General features: G+C 36.7%; 2 protein-coding genes across 4 annotated transcripts in view; one reads left to right on the forward strand and one right to left on the reverse strand.

Moving 5' to 3' along the window:
• Positions 1-12213, forward strand: part of LOC121733444 (serine/threonine-protein kinase ULK1) — a 53494-nt gene extending 41281 nt beyond the window's left edge. The window contains exons 7-17 of one of the 3 annotated variants that reach the window (XM_042123703.1): positions 1039-1122; positions 2279-2401; positions 6661-6839; positions 7310-7417; positions 7826-7943; positions 8423-8574; positions 8929-9046; positions 9698-9826; positions 10164-10282; positions 10600-10738; positions 11272-12213. In XM_042123703.1, coding sequence (XP_041979637.1) covers positions 1039-1122; positions 2279-2401; positions 6661-6839; positions 7310-7417; positions 7826-7943; positions 8423-8574; positions 8929-9046; positions 9698-9826; positions 10164-10282; positions 10600-10738; positions 11272-11357 — 1355 coding nt within the window. In that variant the 3' untranslated portion in view covers positions 11358-12213. The remainder of the gene's footprint in view (positions 1-1038; positions 1123-2278; positions 2402-6660; positions 6840-7309; positions 7418-7825; positions 7944-8422; positions 8575-8928; positions 9047-9697; positions 9827-10163; positions 10283-10599; positions 10739-11271) is intronic. The other 2 variants (XM_042123705.1, XM_042123704.1) reach the window with 2 other exon arrangements.
• Positions 12214-13284: 1071 nt separating this feature from the next.
• Positions 13285-16149, reverse strand: LOC121733446 (THO complex subunit 5 homolog). Its single transcript, XM_042123706.1, has 5 exons — positions 15772-16149; positions 15557-15694; positions 15129-15419; positions 14675-15014; positions 13285-14549 (listed from the first exon to the last, which is right to left on the reverse strand). The coding sequence occupies exons 1-5, from the start codon at positions 15865-15867 to the stop codon at positions 13345-13347; spliced, it is 2070 nt and encodes a 689-aa protein (XP_041979640.1). The 5' UTR covers positions 15868-16149; the 3' UTR covers positions 13285-13344.
• Between the last annotated feature and the right edge of the window lie 68 nt (positions 16150-16217).

The raw sequence follows: 16217 nt of genomic DNA on the forward strand, positions 1-16217 counted from the left end.
AGGCACTTGAAATTTTCACAAAGGCCTAAAATATATGTGTACTTTAATAATTAATAATAATATTTAAATAAAATAAAAATGTAAGGGGGGCTCCCATACAAAAAGACAATTTTTGGCCAATTTTTGCTCTATAACGGTACGGAACCTTTCGTGTGCGAGTCCGACTCGCACTTGGCCGATTATTTTTAAAACTTCCCAATCTTTGGCACTATTGGTAGTCAACCTATTATTATTGACACATTAAAATACTAAGGGCCTGTTTCACCACTTCCCGATAAAGTGCCGGATAGGCTATCCACAACTTTTTGACAGATTCTCCATACTCTATCTGTCAAGTTAAGTGGTGGATATCAGGAAGTGGTGAAACAGGGACAGGTTGCCTAGAATGTAGACGGGAGTATAGAGCTATAGACTATTATGGGCATTTTGCCCGCCTCCATCAGGCGAATTTAAGCTCTTGTTTAGCTCTCACGACTCATATTTCTTACATAAAGCATTTACTTACGTATGTTTAATAGACCATAGATATTATGATTAAATTGCCCTTGTAGGGACACATCATACATGATACATGTAGTAGTTAAACGAAATACATCAATAATTTGTATTTGTATGTGTGCCCTGTACGTGCTTCAGTCTGAATATATATTAAGTTTGTGCATTCGAAATACAAGTTAGGGCCTGTTTCGCCACTTCCTGATAAGGCCGGATATGCTATCCACCACTTAACTTGACAGAGTATAGAGAATCTATCAAATAAATGCCTATCCGGCACTTTATCAGGAAGCGGTGAAACAGGCCCTTAGTCTAGTTAGATTTTAGAACCGTCTGAATAATGTTCGCGGCTCGTATTCGCTGTATTCTGTGACTGGAACAATAATATAATATTCAATCGGGTGTAAACTTTTATATACTACTAAACTCACTAACAATCCCGATACCGATATACGAGATTATAAAATCTTCGTTACGGACCCTTTCATGCATATTTTATAATTAATTTATACTTATTTATTATGTGTATTATGTATTGTTTAGGTTTAAACTTGGATCTGCCGGACATAATCGAATGTAATGAAAATTATGAAGCTAATTGTATGGAGGCCTTGTGGGATAGCCAGGGTATATATTAAACTGTGTGAATAAAATACGCATGAAAAGGACGACATTGCCACGATTGCGAAAATTTAGGTTGTCTTTTAATAGCGCTAATGGCCTTAGGATCTTAAACCACTTGAATTTATAATATATTTATTTCTGAAAACTGCATTAAAATCCTTTGAGTAGGTTATAAGATGTAGGTAACCTTGCTTTTTGTCTATGATGCGAGTAAGAGAGAGAGATACGTACTCGCAATACATGTTAAGTACTTCTAAACACTAAATAGTAAATATGCTTATATAATATAAATATTTAAATAAATACTTTACAAGAATAAGACAATTCGAAATGGTGTTTCGAGGCCAAATTGTAATTCGTCATACTCTAGATTTGGGTCGGCCAGCGGCCATCATTTTGTGCATAAGCAATCTGCCCTGGTGATGAGTCATTTGATAAACAAATTGTTAACCCTTTTAAAGATATTAAAAAAATATATTTGATTTTCCTTTTATTTTGTTAATTTAAAAAAACTTTTCAATAGAAAATATCACTAAGTACTTTTTTTTTGTAAATTTACGCAATCGTGGTAAATATTGGGCATAATGTTGGATTCTGTGATTAACAAATGAAAAATCACATTTAAACACGGACAGATCACATAAAGACTTTGGTGATTTGGTAGCAATCTAGCACCAACAAATAGCATGCTATGATTAGTTTTGTGGCCTACAAGCACAAAAACACGTCAAGTGTATGCAAAAATATATGCCTAAAATGTGCTCATGATATCACCCACCCACCTTATCATTTCTTAACTTTACTTTATTAACTTTAGTGTTTAAAAAAAAGTAAATTAACAAAATATTGTGTTAACTCCGCTTACAAAGTAAACTTGTAATGTTTACAAGTAACCTCAAATGTTAATAAAGTAACTCTGAGTAAGTTAAAAACCTACAAATCAAAAATGCTGTAAAGCAAAAGTATAGGGCCGTTTCACAATCTTTGCAAATTGAGAAACTTTGTGGCTGCTCACTGTATAATGAGTGGCAAAGACAAAATATGCAAATGAACTCAAACTTTTCAGAACATTGTGAAACAGGCCGCTGGTTGTACAGATTGTATTAGATGCTTTATTATTTAAATGTGTTCGATTTTTAAAACCTGAATTGTTCAACAGAAACGAATTCGAACAACGCAATACCGACGTCGAGCGTGGCGCGCGCCCCCGCCGCCCCCGCGCCGGTGCAGCCCGCGCCACCGCAGACCAGAGACACGAAGAAGGCACAACCCTCGTCATCCAGTGAGTACACAGACTATATTTAATGCCTTGTAGAACTACCGTAGATTATTTTAACTTTCCCCCTTGGTGATATGTAGTGAGGTTTAAGACTACGTGATTTATAATTTTGTCAAACCCTCAAACCTTTAGTTATTAAAGGGCGTTCCCTGCCATGTATCACCCGTCACTTGTTAGAGTTAAGTTAGGCTTAGTTTTGACGCCTCCGTGGTCTAGTGCGTTTAGAGCGTGGCTCTCGACTCGTGGGTTGTTTCCAATTTTGGTTAGGACAATGCAGGCTGATCACCTGATTGTCTGACAAGTAAGATGATCCATGCGTCGGATGGGCATGTAAAAAGTCGGTCGGACTGCGCCTGATCTCTCGCCAGTCGTGTCGGTCGTCCGTCCCACTGGGCTATGAGAGTGAAAGGAATAGAGAGTGCTCTTGTGTACTGCGCACACACTTCGGCACTATAAAATTACTCCTCCGTAATAGGTCTGGTTTCAATGAAACTGGCCACCGTCACCGAAATCGGTGTGGGGAGTATTATTATTAGAGGCTTAGTTAAAATGATAGGCAAGATTTACATTAAAGTGACCTAACGTTGACAGCTCCACGTGACGAAATGCTGCTTACGCATTAGGTTAGGTTAAAGTTAAATTGAGCTAAATGTAGGTTTACGTAATATAATTTCACTAGTATGGTAGGGTTCAATTTTTTTTCGCCTGGAAGTGATAAGAATAATGACGGATTGAGATTTGAGGCGCTTTTTTATTTATTTTAAGTATATTCAGGACACACAAATGTATTTAAGGGAGAATACATTTTCACTCGCCACACGCCAAATTCTTGATACGGGTCTGACCTAGACCCCTTTTAAGACGGATAAGGCACGCATCATCAATCTTGTCAGACAATCTGCGCTCTTATCAGAGTTCAGATCGACATTTTTGTTGTATCATTGCGGGGTCATCGCCGACCTACCTCTGAAGTCAATACACTCTTTGTTAGCCGTCACACCATTATGAACACAGTCGTATAAGTAAAATATAATTAATATAAAGTAAAAAATATATAATTTATAAAGAACTAAAATCCGGTCGCTGTATGAACTTATGAAGATAAACGAGCCCTTATACATTGCTATCTCAGCCTTTATGTCACCTGTGGAAACAATTGAAAGAGACAAAGAGCTTTAGGCCTCGTTCAACATTTCTCTATAGAGCGACCGGACTTTATACAAAAAATTCGCGCGGAAACCGTACATCTTCCGTAACAAAACTATCCTATGTCATTTCCCGGCTCTCAAATATGAAATTTCATGTACCTAATATCGGTTCAGTCGATTAAGCGTGAATAGACATATATGCACTTTCGCATTTATTATTAAGGATATTAAACATTGAAGAAAGAAGTTTCATTTCTTTCTACGCATTTAATTTACATTATTTGTAATATAAAGTGTAACTGCAAAATAATGAACCCTATCGTCATCGAGGAAACGTGTATCCTAGAAGATAAAACAAAGTCATAAGCACTAATTATGTAAATAATTGCCAACCGCCAGATAACCTCGCGTCCTCGCGTCCCGCTTCCAGTATGTAGCCAACTTACATAACAGATAACGGTTAATTATATATTAAAAAACAGTGGCTTACCGGAAGTATCAACTAGGCTCATAATGATGCAAATCAATGTCGGAAACACTTTCTCAACGTGCAACGTCAAAACTTACCTTAACTATAACTGTAACTTTAACTATAACTACAATTTTTGGTTGAAGTCAATATTGGATTATTGACTTTTTACCAAATTGAACGATAACCATAACCGCAACAGCAACTGACATCTATCAAATTCTGTGGTCAAAGTTAAGTTAGCCTTAACTATAACCACGCCCCTGGTGCAACCCACCCAAGTATTTAACAGTCAGCCATCGCGGTACGCTTGGTAGAGAGCGCGTGGCGTAAGAATATTTTTGTTATTAGATGTTTTTCTCAATAAAAGTAACCTTTATTGATGAGTAATTGAAAGAGGCACGAAGTTCATGTAACAGTCTATTATCCCATCTAAATTTGTGCAACAATCTTATAGAGTACAAAATATAAAAAAAAACTGTTACCTGTACATTTTGTCATAAGTCGTTCTCAATTTATACGGTTTATCTATAGGTTTATTTCGGTGGTTATTTTTAGCGCTCTATTTTAGGGCTTGTTGGCGCGGGAACCATGTCGTACTATTTCATCATAGCCTAGCAAACGAATGATTCTGCTTGGAAAAGTCGAAGCAGAAATTCTGACTTTGGTACCTTGTTTAGACTAGTTAGGAGATAAACATACAAAAACTCCTGACTCCTCCGATGTGAGCCCGATGGGGGGCAAAGAAGGTCCCGTTTTTTTGTTTTTTGCTTACTCATCATAAACAATGCTTCGTACGAAATTCTCTTGTACTACATAATAAAAGCTAATTAAATTCTCTACAACTTTGTCCTTTACACTTTGTATCTGTCTCCAATCATTGCCTCGCTATGAGCTCCTAAAATTGGCCGAGTGTGTTTTTTAGGGTTTCGTACCCAAAGGGTAAAAACGGAACCCTATACTGAGACTTCAATGTCTGTCCATCTTCCTGACCGTCTGTCTGTCCATCTGTCTGTCTGTCTGTTTGTCCGTCTGTCTGTCCGTCTGTCTGTCTCCGGCTATAACTCAAGAACGATAATAGCTAGAGAGTTGAAATTTTCAGATATGTATTTCTGTTGCCGCTATAACAGTAAATACTAAAAACAAAATAAATTAAATATTTTAGTGGGGCTCTCATACAACGGGACTTTCTTTGCCCTCCCCTCCCTCGGGCTCACCTCGGAGGGGTCAGGACTTTTAGTATGTTTATGTCCTAACTACTCTAAACAAAGTACCAAAGTTAAAATTTCTGCTTTCAACTTTTCCAAGCAGACCCCCATTTTTGGCATTCGTTTACTAGGCTATCATTCTCAGACCTTATCTATATATTAATACGTGAGAGAAAAACTTTGTAACCCTTTTTACGAAAAATGGTGAAACGTAGTTGAAATTTCGCACAGTTATAGTTTATATGGTGAAAGAGTGCATCGATCTAATATTATTTTAAAATTATGCTTTTATCATATATATTTTTAACAAATAAAACGTTACACACACTACGACACTACTACTAGGAAAAATGACAGATTTTTGAGTGACAATGCCTTATATACATACGAATTATACTCTTTTATTTATGGTTGAAGTCTGTTGACAACAAGTTGACAAATTGAAAATGGATTATTGTTGTTTTTTTATTTAATTTTAGATAATATTAGACAGTTCTTAAACGGCCAGTCTGAGATCAGCTGAGTCCCAGAGACAAAAATTGAAAAAAACTATGATGAAGTCAATATTTTTTACAAAATATAGGTAGTAGTCCTAATGTCGTTGCAAGTAAGGTCGAATTTCGACCATTGGGCGGTCTCTAGTATAATTTTATTGTAAATTATAAATTATTTAGTTAGTTACCAAACTAATATGATTTACTGCTTAAATATTTCGCAGTTTTGAATATTTTGCAGTTTAGTTAAGAAGCGTGACGTCAATTTAACTAATATTTTAATTTTTATTATACGCATTCTTTCGCGTCCTCACTAAATATCCTCTGCACCAAATTATTTAAGATTTTTCCTTAACGAAATGTTGTAAATTATTTAGAAGGTTTATTTTAATAAGTAACTTTTTGTTACTGCTATATAATGTATCTATATTTAATATGTGATAAATCGGTTAGCTATAAATATTGCAGATAATGATTATGAATGTTCTCGATTATTGTATAATACATTGTAATTATATTTTTAATTAATTGTCGTTGCGTTGTCGATTTGGTTTATATTTTTTATTTATAACAATATAACATCGTGAATGAAATGAAAAAATCAAGTGCGTATATTACTTATTTTTTAACTGATACCAATAAGTTACAAGTATTTTTTCACTATATACCTAATTATATTTTATACTTTGTAAGAAACATTATTAACTATTGACTTGTGACTACCAAGCCAGGTGCCAGGCGCGAGTCCTACTAGCAAAACCTTATTGCGTATTGTTTTCTAATTTTAAAAGGCGTTTCATGTTGTTAAGACTACAAGAGCTATACCGTAAACGTTAGGTTGTTAATCTTGACCCCTTATTTATAATATTATTTTTATCTTGAGGTAGCCCGTCTTGCTCTTATATTATTCTATAAACATGATTCATGTGTGTATTATTCACAGCGGAATCTGCGGATCTGCTGTGGGCGGGAGCAGAGGACTTCGTGGTTGTGGAGGCGGAGAGCACCGGGTCGGACGGCTCGCACACTTCCGGCTCCGGCTACGAGGCGGCGCCGCGCCCGCGCTCGCTCGCGCTAGTCGCCCCGCCTCCCGCGCCGCCTGAACACGCCCCGCCCGCACGGGTATGTATAAACAGTATAGTCATATAGTGTGTATGACTTGTGCAGTAGTAGTTTTGTGTAGCTTGTGGATTGCTGATTACTTCGTTTCAATTAATTATCATTTAAATTTGATCACGTTTTTGTTTTTATTATACACTAGGATGTTGCTTATAGTGGTTTTTGTGGCACATTCATGTGAATTGAAACGAAGTGACCATGATCATACATAGATAATAATACTAATGAATTAAATTGATTATTTAATTCCAACTAAAGTGTATGAAAGTAATTGCTTTTACCTAACAGATTTTATATTTTTGTAAAAAGCTTATAATAATAAATTTACACTTATTACATTCAATACTTACCTACATTTTCTGTAGCACTGAGCACATAATATTTTAAATAACCAGTATTTATTACAAATATCATGTAGTGTATCATAATTTTGTGATCGTTGTCGAATAATCGAAACATTGTCACTCTAACAGAACCCCATAAGCGTGGCGTCGAACGTGCCTCGCTCGCAACCGATAGACGTCCTCCGATCCAACCACAATCGAAACACGAACAATATCGGATCACTTTCACCACCCACGGTGAGTTGCGTAGTTTTATTCACCGACACCACAAGTTTTGTTAACATCTTATATTGATTCAGCGGGCTACAGCCTACATCGTACAGCGACACTACGCTGCAGCGAAACGACGCGGTACGTCACGTTCCATAGCCCTGACGTTTAATGACGAGTAGCTCCGCTTCCGACCGCGACGTGTCGTGTCTCTCGGCTGCAACGTCGTATCGCTTTGTGCGTACTTACCTAATACCTTGATATGCAAAAAAGTACATACAGCTGGATACTGAAGATGCCTAAATTGTTATAATGCTAACTGATTTGCCACCGGAAACGATTTTTTTTAAATCGCTGTATCAATAATTCTTGGAATTGGAAGGTAGAAAAATGTTTGTCCTTTCAACTTTCTAAATGTCGATTCGCTGTTTTTAGGTGCCGTTCACTATGGGGACTCCCCCGTCGACGCGTCGACGCAGCGCCTCCGGGAGTTCCCCGCCGCCGTCGCTGTGGCAGGTCTCACCCACCAATGCCAGCCCACTGCGTAGATCAGGTACCACCTTATTTTAATATTTAATATGCGTAGATACACTACGCATATGGGTACCGGTAATTTTATAATTTACCGGTACCCATATGCGTAGTGTATCTACGCATATGGGTGCCGCAGCAACAAGACGTACTTATCAAAAAGTACCCAAATATATAAAAAATATTTTACTTAGATTTTTGAAAAAAGTTTTGATGATATTATGTTGTATCTCTAAAGGCCCTAACTCACGAAGACGCCTTAGCGACGTCCCCGGTTACGTATCCAAATATTTTCTTTTAAAATGTTTAGTAATGACCTATCACCTAAGTGCTATGTTCCTTGTCATCGATTGCATTTCCAATGATCAATGAAATGCAGGCAATATGAATCTATCATTTGTCAGCTTCCAGCATCAATCACCGTCAATCAATAAAAGCTGTTGTTGATGTGTAACAATATAGAATTAATATTATTAGTAATCGTTTTGTTTTAACTTGCAGGGTCGTCGCCGCCGGTGTCTCTGGCCCTGAAGGCGAGCGGCGAGGCGGCGTCGCCGAAGCGCGGCGCGCTGCCCGACGCGCTGCTCCGCCCGCTCAAACTGCACGACCCCCCAGTCTACATACCCAACCTGCAGGAGGAGACCATACTAGCCGTATGTATCCAGTATCACAGTTACACTACTTTTTTTGACATAGTCCGATAATAAAGATCATTGTAAAGTGATTTTTTAGAATTGTTTGTGCTTTGTACTCGTTGTTGTATTTAAAATGTTTTTTGTAACTATTGTAACGTTAATACTATAGACAATGACAGATATGATTAGTATTATCGCGTGGTATTATCAGTATTTTAATTGAGGAACATTGTTTAATTTGTATTGTGCTATATGCCCCAAATAGAAATCTTATGCACGCCCCCCTCGATGCTTGGAAACTTCTGCCCTATAACCTATTATACAAGGTCCCTCCCATGTCAGCTTTTATATAGCAGTACATAATTATTACAGGAGGAGCACAGCAAAGTATTCTCTCAGCTGAACTTTGTGTTGATGCTGGCGGAGCTGCTGTCCGACCTGGCCGTATCGTGCGGCGCGCCCATCGCAGCGCTCATGGACGCTTCCGACGGTACGTTGTTTGCTTACTGTTAGAGCGAAGCCACATTGATACGTTTCGGTGTCGCTCCGATGTTTCAAATGTATGTTTTTGCCACATTGACGATTTGCGGTGACGGTGATTTTACGTAACCATACATGAGATGAAATAGGAAGAACGAACGCCGCGTTGCTCTGTAACAATATTATGTTAACGTGCGTTGCCACAACATACACAATGTGTTATAATACTATACGCCGACGTCATAAGTCATAACGCATCGCAAAGCGTGATTCAAATTTTCACAATAATGATGATAGCTGTTAATTATTATATTCTTATCATATTTCATCGTTTTCCATACAAACCGCGATTGACAATACTCGATATGAACCCAGTATGAAGTATATCACTTCGAACTCATAAATAGTTGGAGATTATCATACAAAAAGTAACCAAGAGGTTTTCCAATGAATCTATAATAATCGGTGTATTTATAAGAGTTCAATTTTTTATTAAGTTAACAGAACACAGTGTGAGCATCTTTCCACATAGCTCCTAGACTAGAAAGGTCAATGACCGCTGGCGCCACCTTAAATTATTTTGAATATAGTATTTGTATAATGTTTTGTTCTCTATATTAGAAGTAGCCACACAAATATAGTTGTATGGTATATGTTACAGAGCGGTCACACGAGAGCGTGCGCCTTGGTCTGCTGGTGCAGGCGATGCAGGCGCTGGCGGCCGGCCTGCGGCTCGCCACCGCCCACTACCGCGCCCGCACGCTCCAGCCCACGCCGCAAGTGCGCTCCGGTGCGTATACACTGTTGTATATCAAACAAAATATAAGTATATTTCAAATTGTATATCTTTCGATAACCCGTAAATGTCTTGAATAATACAATACATATTGATGGCAAAAACTACTTTTAGTGACATCTTGTAACAAGCACACATAACACCAGAAATACTATTTGAATCTTTCAGCATCAAAATCTAATTTTACCAAATATTGATTTAGTTTCGTCTCAGTACTAACAATTGTATCTAGAGTCTAATTGGTATCTAGAGTCCAGAAGTCTAGAGTCTAGACTGACATTATGTAGTGATAAGAAACTTTTATTTATTTATTATATTTGTGTTATTCCAGTGGTCTCCCTCATGAACGGCAAGTACAAATGGATCGTTAACGAGTCGAGGCGGCTCCACGAGGCCGGCGTGACACCCGCAGTCTGTGATAAAATACTTTACGAACATGCTATCGAGCTGGTAATTTGCAAAGTCATTAATTATGCTTGGCAGTCTAAGTTAATCCAGGATTCACTAGTAATTTATACTTCTCTTTCTTATAGATATTATACTATGTTTTAGCCACGCGATATGTAATTTTTAAAAACGTATCAATATAGTTGGCTACACTAAGCTTTGCTTACATTTAAAATTGAATGGAAATGACGTATGGTGTAACCATAGTTATATAAAAGTCCAAACAGCGAACCTCTGCATAAGACTGCATATTAAAATGTTAAATTTGTATAAAATTCTGTTGATTAAAGATTAGTAACTATTACTTCTTTCTTTTCCAGTGTCAGATGGCGGCCATCGAGGAGCTGTTCGGCGACGTGAAGGAGTGCGAGCGGCGGTACATGTCGGCGCAGGTGCTGCTGCACTCGCTTGTCCAGCGACACCCCCTCCACCCGCACCACCGCACCACGCTCTCCAAGTGTAAGTACACACATTACTTGAACCTGCCGATCATTCCATTCGACACCATCAAAACGACACCACCGGTGGTGTCATATGGAATCTCTAGTCCATAATATGACACCACCGACTACTAGTGATGTTACATACCGTAGTTGCTGAGTTGTTGATGTGAAAACTTCAATTAAGTTCAAGCTGTGAAGTTTATATTATGTAATGCATTGCCAGCAATGTGTTTTAAGATACTCGTAGCACTTAGCGTTAGAGTAAAAGCCAAGCTTTCGTAATTTTATTACGAAAGCCTGAAGTTTTTCTGTACATGTAAAAATTAAGCTTTATACTTTAACGAAATTTGGTACACCGCTACAACTTTATAACCTATACCTAAAGCAATCGCAATTCAAACTCATTCTTGTTTTTATAGGGACATGTGCAGCAAAAGTGCAGGCGAATAATATTCTATTGGTTATTCTACTGGTGGAAATTTCTTAACAATGTTTTTAGGAGTGGTTAATAAGTGTATGAATTACTAAATTGTTAATTTTTAATTGCAGATCGAGATGCTGTACAGAGGCGATTAAATTGTCTAAAGGGTCCAAGAAAAATTATGGACGTTAAATTAGAAGCTGGGATCTCATAATGGATTAAGTCATTATTATTATTATTAATTAAACATAAGTACACAACGTAAAATGAGAAGTGATTTTATTTTGTTTGCAACAAAATGAGTCAAAGTGATATAAAACAATAAAAAGTGAATTAAAAATAAAACGTGAATGAAAAACGAACTTTAAGCAGAGAATGTGTAGCTACGAAGATTACCAGAGATTGCAATAGTGAGTTATATTTTTTTAAATGTATGTAGATAATATGTATTGTAGTGACATCGTAGTGTGTTGTAGAATCTTAAATTTTAGTGCAGAGATTTTATTGGAGCTTTGACAAATCACATGTAGATTAGATGTTAGAAATTAAAAAGGTTGTATTTTTATTTCTATGTGGAACTCGGTCCGGATTTCGAATGCACTTATAGGATGGCCATGATTGTGTCGTAAGAATTGAAAAGTACATAAATAATATAAAAAATAAAAACAAAAAAATATAGGTTAGATAATGTAGAATGATTTTGCAAACTTATCTCATGATGTATTAATTAACATTTAATTATTACCGATGTAGTGTGTTGTGTAAAGTGTAAGACGTTATATCTCAACATGAACATGCTAGAGATCTCATTATCGACCAATAACAATATGGCATTTTTAGGTTAAGAAACAAATTATTTTATTTAAGTAATTTTATTTCTAGACAAATTGTGTAAAATTAGTTTGTATGTATTGTCTAAACTTATATTATATCATATTTTAATTGCCGAATTGTGATCATTGTGTATTATCCTTTCAGAAATATCATTGAATGCTTTACCGGAATAAGAATAAAGACTGTTGTATTATAAAAATATTTTTTTTGTTTTAATAAATCTTATTTCAACATCATTGTTATCTTATTTCAAATCTATTTTAAGGACTCTTTACCACAGAATAGATAATAGTACAAGCATGCCTTGGCATGCCTTCACTTAAAAATTAGCAGGTCGATGTCTGTCAGTATAAAATACGAAAATCTACGTTATGGCGCATTTTCATTGGTCGATAGGGTCCGCATGCGGGGTGCGGGAGATTTCTGAAACGCATGCTATAGGGGCCGCATTCGGGGAACCATTTTCATTAGTCGATATTAGGGCCCGCATGCGGGGTGCGGGATAATTTATAGAATGCATGCCACAGGGCCCGCATTCGGGGAACCGTTTACATCAGTCGATAGGGCCCGCATGTCTTTCAACTATAACAAGTACTTGTGAATCGAAATTGAATAATGAAAATGTATTTGACTCGCGTCCCGCAAGCTGTATATCGACCGATGAATTTCAATTGTCGATATCACGGTCGTTATAAAGCATGCGGGCAATCCCCGCAGGCGGTGTAACGAACACGTATCGACTTGTAACTTTCACTAGTTGTTATCTCGGCTGCGGGGACTCCCCGTATACTGTATACCGAACAAGTTAACGACCAATGAAAAAAGGACATTAAAGGAACATTCATATCAGCGCGCCTTGTACAGTGGCGGTTACGAGTTACGACGCTCGCATTCTTGATAGGACGAAAATGTATGAAGAAATTTGAGTTTCTTATTTTTCTTATAAATAGAAATGTTATTTATTTTTATATAAAATATTTAGCACTTCGCACAGGGGACTAAATAAGCAACAATTTTTTTGTATATTTATTTTCCTTACTTCAGTATATTTTGCTATACTGGTACCTAATCTATTGTAAACGTATTTATGTGAAAATGTTGTATGTGGCTATAAATTTTTTATGGTGTAGACTGTAGACAAATATATTATCTTTCATTTGAAACCAAAATAATAAGGATATTTTAATTATACACCTAATTCTTTAAAATGGTACCTGAAAATCGCTGATATTTGTGAAAAAAGTCATAGTGTCCTTAATATCGCAAGTCCTTTTATATTTAGGGAAAAAATAAAAATACACAAGATCTTAGTATTAAAGTTCTTTTAATTTATTAATTAATGAGACACTCAAACATTTCTTATTCATCTAATATTGTATGAACATACCAGTGCCTTGATTTAAATACTTGTATGGCTTCATTCTGTTACGACCACGAACAGCTTGAATCATAATTTTATCTGGGGGGAACTCACTGGTTCCTGTAGTTTCCAGCAGTATATCCAGACAAGTTAGTAATTTAGTGATTTGTGCAGACAACATGTTAGGCATGTTCTCCTTGATTCCACAATTAGTGTTGATAATTCTCTCAATGTCCCTGATATCATCGTTTGTTCCACCATGATGAGTGCCATTCCAGTGCAGAGTGAGAGAAAATAAGGGTGCAGTCTTTGGATAGTCACAGCTTACAGCTACAAGAGCCACTAGCTTAGCAGATTGTCGAGTAATAATTGCCCTGTAAAGCATATTTTCGGAGTTGACCAAACCTTCAGATATCAAAAATGATGTGGAAGGAGCCTGACAGTATTCTTGCCAACCGATTGACTGCCATTGAGTCAAGGAGCCCAAAAGTCTACTGGGTCCCATCTCCTTCACTGGTAATATTTTGCCACATTCAAGATCTTGTAGTTCCCTAACTAATTCCATTCTTGATGTCAACCTCTTTTTTAAGGTGAAGATGAAGTTTTCCACAGTTGCCACACTTAGGCTCTGGCAGGGTTGAACAGGTTTACTGAATTTCTGATCTTCACCCACAACTGACATAAAATCTAAGCCACACATTCTTTGGGCCCATATATAGGGTCGACCGACTTCAGGTATAAAGTGCTGAAACTCTTGAGTCACACCAGCAGCATTCAATAAATAGGTAGTGGCTGGATGTGGTGAGTCATTACCATTATCTTGAGGATACAATTCATGAAGTATACTGTCCCCATTCAGGACATCTGCTGCAGAAACCCCAGTGATAGGTTTCAACAGAGACATAGTGAATTTAACCACTACAATTTTGAGGTGCAATAGGTATGAATAAATTAAATTCATAGCATTGCCATCTGGTACCTTTATTGTTAGCTGAATACTTAATGGATGTTTTCTTAATACTTCCTTGCGTTTTGCTTCAGCTTTTTCCTCTTTACTTATTTTCGCATTTCTATGATGACGTTTCTTTTTCTCCCTTTGTTCTTCCTCATTGTTATCCTGATCAGAATCCGAATCATTTGATACGACAAGTTCACTGTTTATGTTACTTGTCTGATCCAATCTCCTTGCTTCATCTTCATCACCTGATATTGCTGTAATAAAATATTAATAGATATAAAAAATGTTACCCAAAAATAATAAATTAGAATTTAAAAGGACAATATTTTGGAAAGAAAAAAAAATACATGTTGTTTCTAACAATACAGAAATAACTTACCAACAGACACTACTGCTGTGCCAAGAACATCAGAATATGCAGTAGCATTAGCATATAACAAAAACAAAGGTGATGGCAATAGTGCAGCCGCTCTAGCCTCATCTCGTTTCTCATCAAGTCTCAGAGCCAAGCACTCTTGTAGAGGCTTTGTAGCTTTGAGTACATCTCGTAAGTGCGGTGAGAGAGCATCCAATCTGGACCTGGCCGCAGCAATAGCAGCAGCTACTCGTTCTTTGGAGGCAACTAGCTCATTGCAAGCCCCGGACAGTTCCCTGCGTTGATGCAGTTCCCATTCAAGTCTCGCTAATTGAAGTTGATGAGTGTCAGTCTTTGTCAATTCCTAAAAGTCAAAGCTTCATTTTACTAAATATAGTATTTTTAAAGAAAATACAAATTTCCTAAAAAATAAACATTGTACATAAAACAATTACGAAGATATAAGTTTTATAATTACCGGGCGGGCAATTTCTGCTGGTGCTTCTTTATAAAAGTCTTCAAGAGGAACAAGTTCTATTTCTTCATCTTTAGATTTGAATTGCAAGCATTTTGTTACTTCTTTATTAAGATGATCAGCTTCATACAAGAGATTTTGAAGTAATAGATGAGTTGAGTCCACCCTTTGTTTCTCCTTATTCAGTGCATCTCGCCCGGCTCTTGTGCGTACCTTCTCTAATCTGTTAAGCTTCTTTAATGCTACTAAAAGAAGTGAAGCTTCTATTCTCTTTGCAGCAATTTTATCTTTGGCCTACAACACGAACACAGTGATATAAGGTTTCTTTTAGGTACACTTGTGTGAAAAAAATATAACAGAAGGAACACCAAGAAGTCTATAAGTTAAAGGTTATGTGTTATTTAAAAGACAGGTAAAATAAGCCGCCTTACCTCATCATTTCCCTTTGATTTCAGATCTGCTATATCTGAGAATAGTTGTCGTACATCATGACATATCTTTCTGAAAATTGTTGCGTCTTTCTCTGCAGGCCTAAGCTGAGCTTCAGCTTCTTCAAACTCTACAACTTTCTGTAACAGAAAATATAATTAAAATATAATAATTAACACTTCCTTACAACATAATCAGGTGTTTATGACTCATTTACCTTGTAAATATCAACGGGCTCTTGTTTCGTATTTTCAATCGATACACTTGTGTTTATTTTACGACGCTTTTTTGCAGAAGTTTCGTCCTTTCCCATATTTAATACTAAGTTAGGTACAACTTTAGAAGTGGTAGCAGATCTATTTATTTGCCGGTAACTATTTCAAGCAACAATCACAGCCAAGTTTATTCTTTTAAGGTTATGTCATCAATTAGCTAGAACAACACTGAAAAATCTTGTATTTCTTACAAATTTTCTATTTGCATTAGTAAATACAGAGAAAATCGGTATTGAGCCTCAATGCTGACCAAGAAAATCAATTATTTACACTTGACTTACACCAAAAATTCATGAAAATCTGAGAAGAGTAAAGTGTCAACTGTCAAGCTTGCTGCACAGATTACTAGTATATATTTTGGCTTGCTGTTTGCGAAATTGACAACTGA

This window comes from Aricia agestis, chromosome 13, assembly GCF_905147365.1.
Source record: "Aricia agestis chromosome 13, ilAriAges1.1, whole genome shotgun sequence".
Lineage (NCBI taxonomy): Eukaryota > Metazoa > Arthropoda > Insecta > Lepidoptera > Lycaenidae > Aricia > Aricia agestis.